We start from the raw sequence: 14,242 nt of genomic DNA on the forward strand, positions 1-14,242 counted from the left end.
CTTTTCAACCGAGTTGCGGCCGCGTCTGCACCCGATGCGCAATGGACGTGCCGTTGGCAACTAATACTTTCGAGCCCGCAGCGCTGACAGCCTGGCAGCAGCCTGGCAGATGACGTTTGGCAGCTGGCCCTGGCAGATCGTCGAAGATTGGCGGTGGATTCAGACGGACTGCTGTCCTCCTTGAGACCTTGTTGGTGATGCTCTCTTACACCCCCGCAGAGCTGGTGAGCATCTCCTATGAGTCGCTTGCACAGCCTCAAAGCCCTACGCAAACCCCGGTTTGCCCAGCCCCTAACCGCCTACCCACACCAAAGACGTCCCCATGGGTCATCCGTATTAATATCCGTACCTTCGGAGCTTTACTGCCCGCCAAGGTTTCAACAACTAACTATTTATACGTACGAATACTCTGTAGGTCTCCACACACATCTCAAGAGTTAAGGCATTTCGATAAGCTACTACTACCGACACGAGCTCTCCGTGATATCTCTATAATACTACTCCGTACGTAGTTAGGCGGGGGGTTCTGAGGTGACACTCCACGTCTGGCGGCATTCGTCAGCGCCAAGCACGCGAGGTCACCCAGTGTACGGAGTGACGGGTGTATCCGTACTAGTAGTAATATATTTCAAGAACCGGCTTCCGCATCTGGCATTCCCATAGATGTCTTGCACCGGCCACCGAAGCCTGCCAACCCCGCCGACAATGGGGTGCGTGGCATCATATGATTTTGTCGAAATTCGTCTATTATCATGATCACTGGACCAGGCTGTGCGTGACCTGGGTAGGCGTCTATTGGCTCAAACATCTACGGATAATAGTACTAGGTAACTAGGTATGTAATAGTACCCTCTACGCGTCATCATCCACGTCGTCCTCCTCCTCGTCTGACTCGCCTGTCACTTCCTCGACTATGAGGTTTCCAGACCGTCCAATCTTCTGCCCCATCGTGGTAGTTGTGCTAGGCTCATATACCTCCCGCGGCAGTGTCGACGCTATCCTGAACTTGTACTCGTGCACATAGTTATCTGGCTTCGCCACGTCCTGCGCGCTCCCCTCACTCTCCTCGACATCGTAGCACTCCACGAACGCGTAAAGCTCCTCCATAGGAGCGTCCTGTGGGAACCGCCTCACGACCCGTCCCGCTCCAGACTCCTCAGGCATCTTTAGTGCCACACGTACAACATTCTTGTCGCCTGCTGGGGGCTCGGGAAGAATCGTGGTCCATCTCCACGCTCTCCACTGCTGGCGCTTCTCCTCCAGAACCGCCGCTGCGGCCGCCTCTTCTACCGCACGTTGCTCAGCGGCCACTGCTGCTGCCGCCGCTTCTTTCTTTTGACGAGCGCGCTCTCGGTCGATGGCCAGGGACCGCTCGTACGCCGAGTCCTGCTCCGTTCGCAGGTTTCTCGTCACTTCTTGAGCGACCCTATCAGCACGCACACCCTCCAGATCCGAACCGTACTTCTCAATTGCCCCCTGAAGCTCCGAGAGATAGGTCGCAGCCGGCATCGGGCCGGCTAGCCGCTTGATGATGCCCATCCGAGTGCTCCCCTCTTTTGGTGTTAGGCACACAAGGGCCGAGAAGGGAAACTTAGTGCAGTTGTACTCGGTCGATACCTGATAGGCTTCCGAGTCTAGGACATTGCCACCCCACACTATGATATTGTTGCTCGGATTCTTGATAAACTCAACAACGGACGGGTCAAGTAGTGTCTCCTTCACAAACGACTCGGTGTCGTCGTGCTCTGGAGACATTAGGATCACCAAGAGGTACTTCAGGTCCTTCTTTGCCTGGTCATGTGCTTGCGCAATGCCGCCCTCATAGAACGGCAGTTCGTTGACCCCATACTCCTCGTCAAACTCTCGCTTAAACCGCGCGGCCGTATCCCGAGGCATCAGCATCCTTCGCCCGCTGCTGCTCCGGAACCCAGCTGTAACGCTGTTCGTGATGGCTCGGGGCCGCAATGGCGCTGGGAGGAACGAGAGCACGTAGAGGAACGTCCGGAACAGGGTCGCGGTGGCCGTCCAACCCAGGCGGAACGGTAACAGCAACAATCCCACAACCCAGGGTGACCGCTGCGTGACCGGCTGCTGTGGCACAATCCGCGGAGCTGGGTCCGTCCGCCCTCGTCGCGGGGACCGCGACGGGGTTGCGGCAGCCTCCCAGAGGCTCTCCTGGAGGTTCTCGTGTCTGGCGGATTCGCGAGGTATTTCTTGCGCCATAGCTTCGGCGACTAGGTCGGGCCCTTCGCCGTCGAAGAATTTGGCGATGGCAATCTAGAGTCCCGCTATCAGCCCGAGTTATCCGGTTAGAGCGCAAAAGACCAACCTGGACGTTCCATTGTGATCTTTCTAGCAGCATGATCGCATCCTTAACCTCCTGGTTTGTAACCTGCATATACTGCTGCAGAGCTTCTTGCTGGGTCCCAGACAGCTGCTCGACATTAACGTCTGCCATCTTGTGACTGGCGACGACAGCGTAGTCTCTAGCTCAGCTGTGTTCAATGCACTGGATTCCAGGCATAAAAAGATGCGCGATATATTATGTCCTCGAAAGAGCCATGCGAATATTCGTTCTCCTCTTAGACTGGCTCGGAAATGTCAGGTCTGGTCGGGAGGGCCGTGAATTGGAGCACTCGTGAATCGGGGCAGTCGAGAATCCCAGTTCCCTGAATCGCGGGAGCATGTAAGCTATCCGCCGCCAGTAAAGCGCCCTCACAAGCTCTGACTATAGGAATTCGTACTCTCAGGTGGCCAGAGAATAGCTTTCGGCGCAATACAGGTGCTGTGGGTCGCACAAAGCAATTAATCAGGTGCTAGGGTGTTGAATCGTGTGGCTCGTGGACAGGCTCGCTCGTGATGCCACGCAATGACGTTTGATTTGGCCTGCCAGGTAACAGCCGAGCTGCCAGCCTGCCAGTTGCATGAACTGGAATCTGCAGATGGCGGGGTGAAATTACAGATAATCGCATGTCAGGGCGCTACATAGGTAGCAGCCCACCTCACCTCTCACAGCCTGGCCTTTCAATGCTGGAAATACAAGTGCCATTGTAAACTAGAGCTGGGTTCTAGCTACACTCTTTAATCCAGAAGTATCAAATTCAGTGTCTCAAAGACTATATTCCGATCCTGTTGATGCAGTTCACACTAAGATCCTTATCTTTCCTCTAACAGCGGGTCAAAATGGCCAAAGGCGGATGCCCCGTTAAGGGCATGGACAGAGCGTCGCTCTCAGAGTGTTACAGGCTAGCGTCAACTGGAATAATGTCCCGCACCATACAACTTCTGGTGAAACGATACTTTGCCATCCGGCGTCTGGCTGCAATCCCGGTCGCTCGCCCAACTGGACCGCCATCCATCTCCCCCACCACCTCTTCCTATCACCCAGCGACCATCACTCTCCATACCTCAATCTGCGCTCGTCAGCTTCGGGCTGCATTGGCGACCCTGTCCTGTTGTCCACGTCTCTATTCTCCCCATGGGCGGGAAATCGCCTCTTTCAATTGAGCCATGGGAAACGATTGCCAGATTCAGGTCAGCACCCTCCCTTGGGCGCCAGTCTCCATCTGTCCCAGCCCACCGCATCACAGAACCCCACGCCGCGCGACCCATCGTTGTCCCAAATCCCCTTCTCGCGCCCACAAACCGTTCGCGCACACCCGCTGACCTCTCTCCCAGACGTCGTAGCTCAGGCCAAGGCGGCGGTATTCTTCGCAGCGCACCATAGCGACAATGGCGACCACGCGCTACCAGAACAACGACATCCGTCGCCAGGTCGGCTCGCCCAGGCCGAAAGGACGTGGTACGCGTCACACAACGCGCGATGGACCTTTGTGATAAAGTGGCTGCTAATCCCACCTACTTGCAGAGAACAAGGATACACTATGTCGAAACGTCCTGATATACGGCCACTGCCGATACGAAGACCAAGGCTGCACCTTTAGCCACGACCAGAACAAGGGCAAATCGAACCAATCAGATCTGTAGGTGGCCCATTCCCGTCCATGAGCACCATACCGATTCCTATCATCCCACACACGGCACTGCCGAAGTATTGTTCATTCTATTTCCTGGGTGTAAGCGCGTTAAGGGGATGACCCGTCTCACGAAGAGAACCCCAACGCGTGCGGCTTGGGATTTTGAGGCATGTTTATATTTTGAGTTGCTACCTAGTAGCGCTTTGGAGAGAGCATAGGACAAGCCCAGGCGCAACCAGGATCAACGGATAGGACTAGCAAATCCATTGTTAAGCCTGGCTGTCCGTATGTTGCCGTGGGACCCTGAAGAACAAGTCAATCGAGTTGCAACGCACCGTTGTGATTCAGATTTTAGCACGACACTGCTCAGTCTTATTGTTGCGTCGAATCCAGCCTGAGAGCCTCAAAAAAAAAAAGCCACATTCACCTTGCCCTGGAGCAAAACATCGGCTGCCTGCATATCTTGGCTGACATGGTGGTCATTCTTAGATCAAAAAAGGCGTTAAACGTCGAGTCTCCATCCTTCACCCCAGCGACACAACACCAACAGCAACCTACATCAAAGAAAGCGACCCTTTCGACTCAGGCAGCCAATGCCCCTTCATTCACTCCCCGCGGCCTCGGAGGTGAGTCGTTCTCAAGTATGGTAAGCATGCGCTAACAAGCCATGCCGTCAGCCGCAACCCCTACCGGGTCTCAGGAGACAGAAGCGGCAGCGTTCAATCCTGCAGTCATCCGTGAATTCACCCCTAGCTTTGACATAAATTCGTCATCCGTGAGTTACATTGCCAACGTGTTGTAGCAGAGTATCGCTGATCGCCCAAGGTTTCGAACGGAACTGCACAAGATGGCAGCGTGTCTTACGATCCGTTCACCATGTCCTCTGTGGGACAGAGCCTTCCCGCAACCCCTTTTAATCCATACGCGGATGAGCACAACGGCATGGGTGGATCAGGCTCTGCCTACTTCCCGTCCCAGGGTGCCTTTGCCGCACCTCTTCAACCCCTCCAACACCACTTATATGCTCCGGTCGGACCTCGCAGAGATGACCTCCTCTTGCCATACCAAAGGACGACCTCGGACTTCTTCATGCCTGAGAAGCTTCGAGAAGAGCTCGTCAGAAAGGCCGAGGCCGCCCTCCAAGTGATGCCAAACTCGCAACTACCGCAGCTGGATAACTACCACTCCCTAGTTCCTCTAGACACCACTCACAGGAAGAACCCCAGCATCTTTGGGTATAGCACGTGGGTTTATAAGGCAACATCTGCAAAGAATGGACGGCCGTTCTGCCTTCGGAGATTGGAGGGTTTCCGACTCACAAATGAGAACGCCATCAGGTCCGTCAAAGAATGGAGACGGGTCGTCAGCGCCAATGTAGTCAGGATCCATGACGCATTCACGACAAGAGCTTTTGGCGACAGTTCTCTCATCTTCGTCCAAGACTATCATCCTTTGTCAAAAACCTTGGCCGATGTTCACTTTACACAAGCTCCGGCCCAAGGTAACCGATTTCAGGCAAAGTCGCCCATTACAGAGCCCGTCCTTTGGTCCTACATCTCACAGATTGCGACTGCCCTGAAAGCCATTCACTCCATCAACCTTGCAGCTCGCTGCATCGACGCGACAAAGATCATCCTCACAGAAAAGCACCGCATCCGACTGGATGCCTGCTCAATCCTCGATGTCGTCCAGTTCGACGCGAGGCGCCCAGTCCAGGAGCTCCAGCAGGAAGATCTAGTCAACTTTGGCCGTCTCATCCTCGGCCTCTCAACGCTCACGAACCCTACACACCTCAGGGATCTGACGGCGTCGATGGAGCAGATGAGCAGGACCTATTCGGTTGAGCTCAGGGATACGATTGCATGGCTCTTAACACCCCAACAGCCGCCTGCGCAGAAGGGCATCGACGAGTTCCTCCGGGGGATTGCCACACATATTGTCACAAGCTTCGATGAAAGCCAGCAGAAGGAGGACGAGGTAGCGTCGCACTTGTATCGCGAGCTCGAGAATGGCAGAATAGCCAGGTTGATGATGAAGCTGGCCGCTGTCAACGAACGTTTCGAGTTCAACGGCGACCAGGCATGGTCCGAGAACGGCGAGCGATATCTACTCAAGTTGTTCCGCGATTATGTATTCCACCAGGTGGATAGGGATGGCAATCCAGTTCTGGACCCTGGGCACATGATCCGCTGCCTCAACAAACTGGATGCTGGGACAGAGGAGAAGGTGTGTCTAACGAGCCGCGACGAGCAGACGAGCTTCCTTGTCAGCTATAAGGAACTGAAGAAACAGCTCGGGAATGCCTTCGGGGAGCTCCAGAAGAGCAGCAAGCAGGCCAAAGGCCTTTAGTAGGGCGGCCACAAGGACACTCCCCTTGCCACCCTGCCATGGACTTTGCAGGGAGGACCGTTCAGATCAGCAGGTCGGTTAAGTCGTGAACAGGACATGGCATGACACCAAGGCAGGCCAGAGGACCTTTTACTCCATCCTTGGAGTGACGGTGGTGAAGTTACCCACCGGCTAAAACATCGCCCATATAGTTTGGGGCACCGATGGAGATACCGGTTATGAAACAAGCCTCTCACTCCAACCACGAACGAAGGCCGAGTTGGAGGAGATGCTCACTTGGGCCCAGTTCTCTCGGGGATATGGATCCTAGCTGTAGCCATCCAAGTAGTCTTCTACGAAAGATGAAGCGCAGAGAGACCCGAACTGCGACGATGGGCAGGAGAAGGACGATGATTGAATAGGATATGTCGTGGTATGACTACAAACTCACAGTGTGTGAACCAACAGGGCATACGGGCTAGCGGGCTGGGTATACAGCGAACGTGGAAAGTGAGACTTTGAGGAGCGAGACGAGACTGAATAGTTTGAATTTCAATCATGGTATCTGCTTTGATGGCACGGGTCCTCTGTGAGACCGGATTCCCTGTGGTATCTGCACACCCAAGCATGTCTCTCCGACATTGCGTCATCCTCTTGGAAGAAGATGACCTAACATCCCGGGTTGTGCCTTTTGGCGGTTCCGCTATCCATATAAAAATAATGATAGCGGTAATCGCGGTCGTAAATGCATTGGTTGGACACAAACGGCAACGGGGCCATTTCTAAACAACCTTGCCCTCGCCTTATTCAAATCTCGGCGCGTCTTCTCCGCTTTCCAACCTTCGGGAGCCGTTCAATCTTCGTCCGGCTGGGCGAATGGGTTCGCAATCTCCTCGCTGCCGTCGACAGGGCTGATGAGGACGAGGAGCGTGCCCCTGGCAACGACCAGGCCGAGAGGACGCGTGGACTCGTTGCCCTGGTCATCTTCGCGCGCACACCAGTTAGCGTCACCATCCCTCGAGGTGAGTCGATTCCGGGCTCGGAGTCTTACCTCGGACTGTCTCCTGCCCATCGTCGAGGACGAGGTTCATCAGCGCGTCGTAGCCCTTCAAAGTTCCCTTAACTGTTTTCAACCTCTTGTCAGCCTTCGCCAATTCCGGGCCCTGGTCGCTGGGACGAGCCTACCTTCCCGCCCGCCGTTAAACTTGACGGTGATCTGCTTATCCATGTACTTGGACAGGTCGAGGATGTTCTCCTTCTTAGGCTTCTCCCGATCGCCGCCAGCGCCGCCAGGTCCTCCTCCGCGACCGCCACCACCGCCCCTACCTCCATGATGGCCGCCGCCGCCGCGGGGACCGGCTCCTCCGCGGCCGCCTCCTCGATGTGTCGGTCGTTCGGACATTTGGGCTCTGTGGTGTGCGTGTGGTGTGCGCGGTCTGGGGAGTGGTCGGTGTGCGGATTGGGGCAATGGAAAATGGCTGATGAAGCTACTTGCTGGGGTGTCCCCGCGCGTTTGGAGGGGCAGCCAGCTGCTGTGGTTGGGTGGCGCCGTGTGCGGACATGCGACCCAAGGTGAAGCTTCGCCTCAGCTACCCTACACCGGCCCCGGAATGCATACCGCCAACCCGCGGCCACCTTCCCACCGTCTGGTTTAGAGCACTTATTACGTTAATTTGGAAAGTAGCGGTCGGGAATTTCCGCAGGTGAACCCAAAGTTGACCAGGCATGGCGTTGATTCGACGGTTGTGAGTCGTCTTTTGCCTGCTAGACTTCTTTCTAAATGTCTGGTGGCCGTTTTAATGATACGTCAGAGTCTCATCACTACGCCTAAGCGTGCATACTCTGGTGCGCCACATCTCGTGGACATGTGGGCTTTTCTGTGTTCCTGGCCAGTCATATATCATATTAAATTGGATTAGTTAGACTCTTTCAGCCTGGACCTTGGTTATTCGCGCGACGGGAACCATGTTGTTGTGATGTGCTGAGTTTGCCAAGGAAGCTGCTCGCGGGGGTGCAAGTGAGGCTGGCAACCTCGGAAATTTCCAATAATAGTGAATCGGTGCATAGATCCAAGGTGGGCTGTTCCTCCCTAGGAGGAAACCAGTTAAACAGTTCCTCTGACTTCCAGGTTGATTGAGGTGCTTGGCTGCACTGGCCCTGCATATATTGGGGCGGGGATGGTGCTGGCGTAAGACATGTAGGTTTCACGCCGCAGAGACAACCAAACGTCGGAGGCAACTGGCCCTGATCTTCAGGCTCATATGACGAGAATCTCCATAGAATCCAGACGGCGTTGCTGGTCCGGTAACAAGTCTGGCAACTGGGGGAGATTCGGCCATAAGGAGCCCCAAAGAGCCCCAAAGAGCCCCTCAGTCGAAACGCATATCCTTTCCTCATACTTGTCAAGTTGCGCCCACCTCCTCCACCTTATCCAGTCTCCTTGATCCATGCGCCAACTCCCAACGCCCCATCACTTACTGCTCGACGGATACTGTTCTTGCGCCTTCCCGCCGTTTGGGGGCACCGGCAGCACTTGTGACGTCTTCTCGCTCGTTGACCAGTGGCCAATGGGTCTGTCAGCGCATAATCTTTCAGCCTCGCCATCGCCATCTGCCTCAGCATCCACGCGCCACTAGTTGGTTTGGCGAATTGGGTCAAGCAAGCCGTCTGAGGGATCTTCACTGCGGGCCCACATCATACATGCCTGGCCGTTAACTCCTCAGACCCTGAGCCCACGACCCTCCACGCAACCACGCGCTGCATTTGCTCCTAGGCGCCGGTTTTAACCAGTCCACCGACGGCGCGTAGCGGTTCGGCCACTCAATACGCACCGCTGGACTCACTCATCCCGAGCCGGGCGTTGCCCACCCACGACTTGACGTGATCATCTGATCATCTGAGATCGCATCCGCGCCTTGTCGTCTTGTTTCCTCTCCGCCCGCCTCGGCCACTCGCACTCGGGCTCTCTCTTACTCACTTAGGGCGGTAGGTCCCTCTTTTCACACATAATCACCCTCTCTTTATACTTTCTATCTCTGTTTCTTTCCGTCCTCTTTTCGTCCCCTGCTCTTTTCTTCGGTCACTCCGGGGGGCTGTGTGGGCATCCGGATGGACAAGGCCATTAGCACACACACCGGTCGCGTACCCCAAACCATCTCAACAAAAGATCCGAAAAGATTTACCTGTCTTTTTGTGGACGTGTGAGCCGTTGCCTCGGATCTGCCAAGGCCAGCGGATCGAACAGTATCCCCGGGTCTAGGCCCATCCAAGTCCAGGCAAGCCCGCCCGCCATATGGTGTTCCGATGGTTGGACACTTTAATGCCACCTACCAAGGCTGCGGATACGATAATCGCCACGGCATAACGGTATACATAGAAATCCTCGTGTCCAATTCTCTGCGGATGAACCTCCCCCTTCGAATTATCCTGACTGCGATTCCCCAATCGAGATCGTCACCCACGCCCCCGGGCGTCGGCCCACTTCCTCGGTCTGATTGCTGCCGTCTGCCCCAGGCGTTCTGCATTTACACATCTTTACACGTTTAACCCTTACCCCTTACCGGGCAGGCAAAAACATGGCCCATGTCCAAGACCTTGAACCTCAAAAACGCAAACGGGACCCGGGCGACAACGGGGCCCAGTCCGTTCCCCCGCCGCAAGGTATGTATCTGATTTTGGTCTGATTACTTATTCACTTGTGATTATTCTCGAGGTACGAGGAACACCCGCGGGCCTCACGTTTCCCCAGTCTTCGAGTCCTTAGGCGCGCTCTGGTCTTGTAGAAACGAGCCTTGGCACCATGACAGGCCCGTCTAGACCCTGGACTCCCGCGGAGGAACTGGCTCTTCCCTCCCCTTTCTCCCCTCCTGTTTCAATGCTGTTTGTTGGAACGTACTATGTGTTCCCCTTGGGATCCTCTGTGGTGTCAAAACTCTTTACGGACTAACTCCTGCAACTTTGGGGTGCTGACTTGGGCACCAAGGGAATGCTGGCTTCATAAACTACCTGTCGCGAGCCAACAACGACCGCCTCTTCCTCCTTCCGAGCGAGCCCGATATATTTTCCGAACTTCTAAGAACTCTTAATAGCTACGAAGGCACGCCTACTGCTCTGTTTGCTGCGTGCCACGTCGTGCTTCTAACTGTTGATAGGTGTCTTCGAGAGGAGCGAGAGCTTTGCCGCCAGCTTGGGCGCCAAACTGCACGGCCCGCGTCTCCTAAAGGGCTTCGAAAAGTTCTTCGAAGGACCCATCAAGACTAGACCGACTCAGTCCCCCGCACAGCCCATAACCTGGCTCGATGTCTGCACCTTTGCCAAGACCAACACCGACGACTTTGTCCTGACGACCTCAGCCGACGGTTCCCGCTGCTGCCAGTTTCTCTGCAAGGGGCAGCAAGTTGAAATCTCAGAGGATGACTGGCGATTTATCTCGTCGGGTGCCCTGAACCGCATCCCGCTGGAGCACCCGCTCGAGGAGGACGAGACGGCGGAGCTGGCAACGCTGGATATCCTTGAACAGAGAGTATCGATGCTGTGGAGGGGGGCCGACGCGGTAGCTGCACGCTCGCGGATACTACATCATAAGCTCGGGCAGCGCCGCCAAGAGATATTGCGACGTCGAAACTCACAGGAGGAAACCAGTCCTTCGGGGTCGAGTTTCCAGTCGGTCAACCAGCCTCCCCGTACGCCCTCGCAAGGCTCCTACGACCTCCACACCGACCTCATGCAGCAGTTCCTCTCCGCGTCCACACCGATGGCAGCGTCGCGATCAATATCGGCCGCTGGCCCCAGCCAAGGTCGGGCGTCGCCTTCCATCGCCTCCCAACAACATCGCCTGTCAACATCCGGACGGTCAGCCGGTACCACGGAATCCGACGCGCGAGCTGACTCGTTCCGGCCGGTAATCACCCAGAAAATTGACAAGCTCTTCCGAGGCGATTCGATCAACCCACCCTGCGACCGATGCCGCCGACTCAAGCTCCAGTGCGTCAAGCATCTCACTGCTTGCCAGGGGTGTACGAAGAAACACGCGAAATGCAGCTGGAAGGCCATCACGGACGAGGAGGCTGCCAAACTGAAACAGGAGATGGGCATAGACGTGGGCGCTGGCAGCGAGGTGGACACGGAGATGCAGACACCGGAGCCGAGGTCACTAGAGGCGTCTAGAGGACCTGTCACCTCGCCCGAGGGATCACGACCGGCAAGCCAAAGCGGTGGTGACACCAGCGGGCTGAGTATGGCTGGGTCACACGGCATTCTGCCTCTTCCCGGCGAGAGGATCGAGCTGCCACCCATGAGGATGCGGATGAGTCTCCCCCAAGGCCAGGGGCCGGGGGGAGCCTACGGGGGAGGAGCAGCCAGAGCAGGCACGCCGCAGAGCCAGTCCTCTGCGAGCCAGTTCGGAGAAGGGCACAGCTACGGCCCTTCCAATCCGCCGTCACGATGAAAAGATGTATATGATTGACGTATGTTTGAGCGGTTTGATACCAGGGGTGGGCTTTACTCTTTCGAGTAGTCTTCTGAAGAGGGTTAGAATACTTGGTGGGAATTGGATACATCATAACCGTCAGATAGGGGGAATATCATAAGAGAGAGTGTACCAAGGTACCATTGATTTTGAGGCCCGTCTACAGGTGAATTTGCCCGTGTTTCCTATGTTCAAAAGTCTGTGAGAGGGCATCGGTATCCGAAGCTGGATGACGATCGTGTGGCAAGGGGTGGTGGAGCAAGCAGCATGCCAACAGGAAGCATGAACCCTAGCACGCATCTCCCGAGGTATTTTCGGCCTACACCAAGTCTGGCAATGGCCGAAACCCACAGATTATGTCTGGAGAAGGCTTCAAAGTTTTCTTCGACGGAGTGCTGGCAGCCAGAACAAAAAAAAAAAAAGTTGGAAAGTCAGGAGTCCAAAGGTAAGCCAGTGGTGGTCTACCCAGTAGCAAAAAGGAACAAAAAAAGATAGAACCCATGTGGTTATATGTATAGGAAAAGCCCGATGCGGGGGTCGAACCCGCAACCTTGAGATCGTGTGCTCATAAGAGTCTCACGCTCTACCGATTGAGCTAACCGGGCGGGTTTCTTTGATGTCGGGATGATCTGTTGGATCGTTTTATGAACCTGGGTGACAATGTGTGGGCTGGTGTGTGGGCTGGCGTGTGGGCGAGCAAATTTTTTTTCCTGCTTTAGGAGCGCAGCCTCAGCCAAGTCGGGGCGGAGCCCGGGGCGGGAGCGGCAGGGAAAGAGCGCCCCGCCCCACTCCTTCGTCCGCTGCCTCGGGGGCCCGGCGGGGAGGAAGGAAGAGGGGAGGAACCTGGGAAGTCACTAGCCTGCCAGGGGGTCGCCTCAGCACAGGCGGCGCAGGCGCGTCGTGCAGCACCGGAAAAAAGTTTCGACCCTTTTTTTTCCCTCCCCCCGACGGCCTTCCAACTTTTGCATGACGCGCCTCTGCCACGACACTGCCAGAATCCGACATATCGACTTCGACGGTGGACGATTCGACTATTTTAGAAATTAATTCTTCGATTTCTGCAGCAAGCTCTCTTGATTGAAGACGACTTAAATGGAGTCTAGGTGAAAACGGGCGCTCGACACCTTTCCCCAACATGGCCCAGCGACAGACGGCGCTGGACGTCCCTCGTCGCGACGGTGACAGCGTCCTTGCCCGGGCCCCCATCCCTGCCGAGCACTCAGCTCTTATTCAGTCGCGAGAGACGGGCGATGTTATACCAGAGGAGGACAAAGGCCCCAGGGGCAATGTCAAGGCCCTGCCCTTTGCCAAGTCCTGGGTTCACTTCATGGCCGGAGGGTGAGTCTCCTGCCCCTGTCTAGATGTCTGGGAATCTTAGGAGAGCATACTGACAATAGCTTACTACAGTGTCGGTGGCATGACAGCCGCAACCATCACCGCACCCCTCGACGTCCTCAAGACGCGCCTCCAGTCCGACTTCTACCAGGCCCAGATTCGCGCCGCCCGGAGTAACGTGCCACGGCAGGCCCTCAACCCGGCCCGCGCCGCTCTCTACCACCTCACCGACACACTGCAGATCCTGGCCACTGTGTACCGCACCGAGGGCGGCCGCGCCCTGTTCAAAGGTCTGGGGCCCAACCTCATCGGCGTCGTGCCCGCCCGCAGTATCAACTTCTACGTCTACGGCAACGGCAAGCGCCTCATGGCCGAGTACTGGAACCGCGGTGAGGAGGCCGCGTGGGTGCACCTGGCGGCAGGTGTCGCTGCGGGCGTTGCCACCTCGACGGCCACCAACCCCATCTGGATGGTCAAGACGCGGTTGCAGCTGGACAAGAACGTGGCGGCGCGCACCGGCGGGGGCGTCGCGGCCCGGCGGTACCGCAACAGCGTGGACTGCATCCGACAGATCCTGAGGGACGAGGGCGTGCGCGGCCTGTACAAGGGCATGAGCGCGAGCTACCTGGGCGTCGTGGAGAGCACCATGCAGTGGATGCTGTACGAGCAGATCAAGGTCGGGCTGGCGAAGCGGGAGGCGCACATCGTGGCGAGCGGGAGGGAGAAGACCTGGTGGGACCAGACGGTCGACTGGATGGGCAACGCGGGCGCCGCGGGCGGTGCGAAGCTGATTGCCGCTGTGATTGCGTACCCGCACGAGGTGAGTCTAGAAACTCGCTCCAGCAAACTAAGGGTGCTCGGAGAAGGGGACTTTGCCTGACTGACATGACTACTAGGTTGCCCGCACACGTCTACGACAGGCGCCGACCGACGGCAGCACGCGGCCCAAGTACACGGGCCTGATACAGTGCTTCAAGCTCGTCTGGAAAGAGGAGGGCATGATGGGTCTGTACGGCGGGTTGACGCCGCACCTGATGCGGACGGTCCCGAGTGCGGCTATCATGTTTGGCATGTACGAGGGTATCCTGCGACTGTTCCATACGCCCGCATGATGTTGGCGCGGACCACTGCTGGG

At 56.4% G+C, this 14,242-nt stretch overlaps 6 protein-coding genes and 1 non-coding gene across 7 annotated transcripts; 4 read left to right on the forward strand and 3 right to left on the reverse strand.

The window, feature by feature from the left end:
- Nucleotides 1-852: 852 nt before the first annotated feature.
- On the reverse strand, nucleotides 853-2,458 carry ucp10 (UBX domain-containing protein; the record flags this gene model as incomplete). The annotated part of the gene is made up of 2 exons (XM_083195084.1): nucleotides 853-2,277; nucleotides 2,330-2,458. 2 exons carry the CDS (start codon nucleotides 2,456-2,458, stop codon nucleotides 853-855), a joined length of 1,554 nt encoding a protein of 517 aa, XP_083049997.1.
- Nucleotides 2,459-3,732: 1,274 nt separating this feature from the next.
- On the forward strand, nucleotides 3,733-3,987 carry PAN3_1 (PAB-dependent poly(A)-specific ribonuclease subunit 3; the record flags this gene model as incomplete). The annotated part of the gene is made up of 2 exons (XM_083195085.1): nucleotides 3,733-3,802; nucleotides 3,869-3,987. 2 exons carry the CDS (start codon nucleotides 3,733-3,735, stop codon nucleotides 3,985-3,987), a joined length of 189 nt encoding a protein of 62 aa, XP_083049998.1.
- A 583-nt stretch (nucleotides 3,988-4,570) lies between these two features.
- Nucleotides 4,571-6,326, forward strand: PAN3_2 (PAN-complex poly(A)-binding subunit PAN3; the record flags this gene model as incomplete). The annotated part of the gene is made up of 2 exons (XM_083195086.1): nucleotides 4,571-4,603; nucleotides 4,803-6,326. 2 exons carry the CDS (start codon nucleotides 4,571-4,573, stop codon nucleotides 6,324-6,326), a joined length of 1,557 nt encoding a protein of 518 aa, XP_083049999.1.
- Nucleotides 6,327-7,158: 832 nt separating this feature from the next.
- On the reverse strand, nucleotides 7,159-7,707 carry lsm7 (Sm-like protein LSM7; the record flags this gene model as incomplete). Its single annotated transcript, XM_083195087.1, has 3 exons — nucleotides 7,159-7,289; nucleotides 7,357-7,428; nucleotides 7,491-7,707. The coding sequence occupies 3 exons, from the start codon at nucleotides 7,705-7,707 to the stop codon at nucleotides 7,159-7,161; spliced, it is 420 nt and encodes a 139-aa protein (XP_083050000.1).
- A 2,173-nt stretch (nucleotides 7,708-9,880) lies between these two features.
- Nucleotides 9,881-11,751, forward strand: ACO1O0_005676 (uncharacterized protein; the record flags this gene model as incomplete). The annotated part of the gene is made up of 2 exons (XM_083195088.1): nucleotides 9,881-9,965; nucleotides 10,457-11,751. The coding sequence occupies 2 exons, from the start codon at nucleotides 9,881-9,883 to the stop codon at nucleotides 11,749-11,751; spliced, it is 1,380 nt and encodes a 459-aa protein (XP_083050001.1).
- Nucleotides 11,752-12,294: 543 nt separating this feature from the next.
- ACO1O0_005677 lies at nucleotides 12,295-12,377 on the reverse strand. Its single transcript has one exon. It is a non-coding gene; the product is annotated as a tRNA-Lys (tRNA).
- A 530-nt stretch (nucleotides 12,378-12,907) lies between these two features.
- RIM2 (mitochondrial carrier domain-containing protein) lies at nucleotides 12,908-14,219 on the forward strand (the record flags this gene model as incomplete). The annotated part of the gene is made up of 3 exons (XM_083195089.1): nucleotides 12,908-13,110; nucleotides 13,180-13,927; nucleotides 14,004-14,219. The coding sequence occupies 3 exons, from the start codon at nucleotides 12,908-12,910 to the stop codon at nucleotides 14,217-14,219; spliced, it is 1,167 nt and encodes a 388-aa protein (XP_083050002.1).
- Nucleotides 14,220-14,242: the final 23 nt, after the last annotated feature.

This window comes from Amphichorda felina, assembly GCF_050947745.1.
Source record: "Amphichorda felina strain 45539 chromosome Unknown scaffold_5, whole genome shotgun sequence".
Lineage (NCBI taxonomy): Eukaryota > Fungi > Ascomycota > Sordariomycetes > Hypocreales > Bionectriaceae > Amphichorda > Amphichorda felina.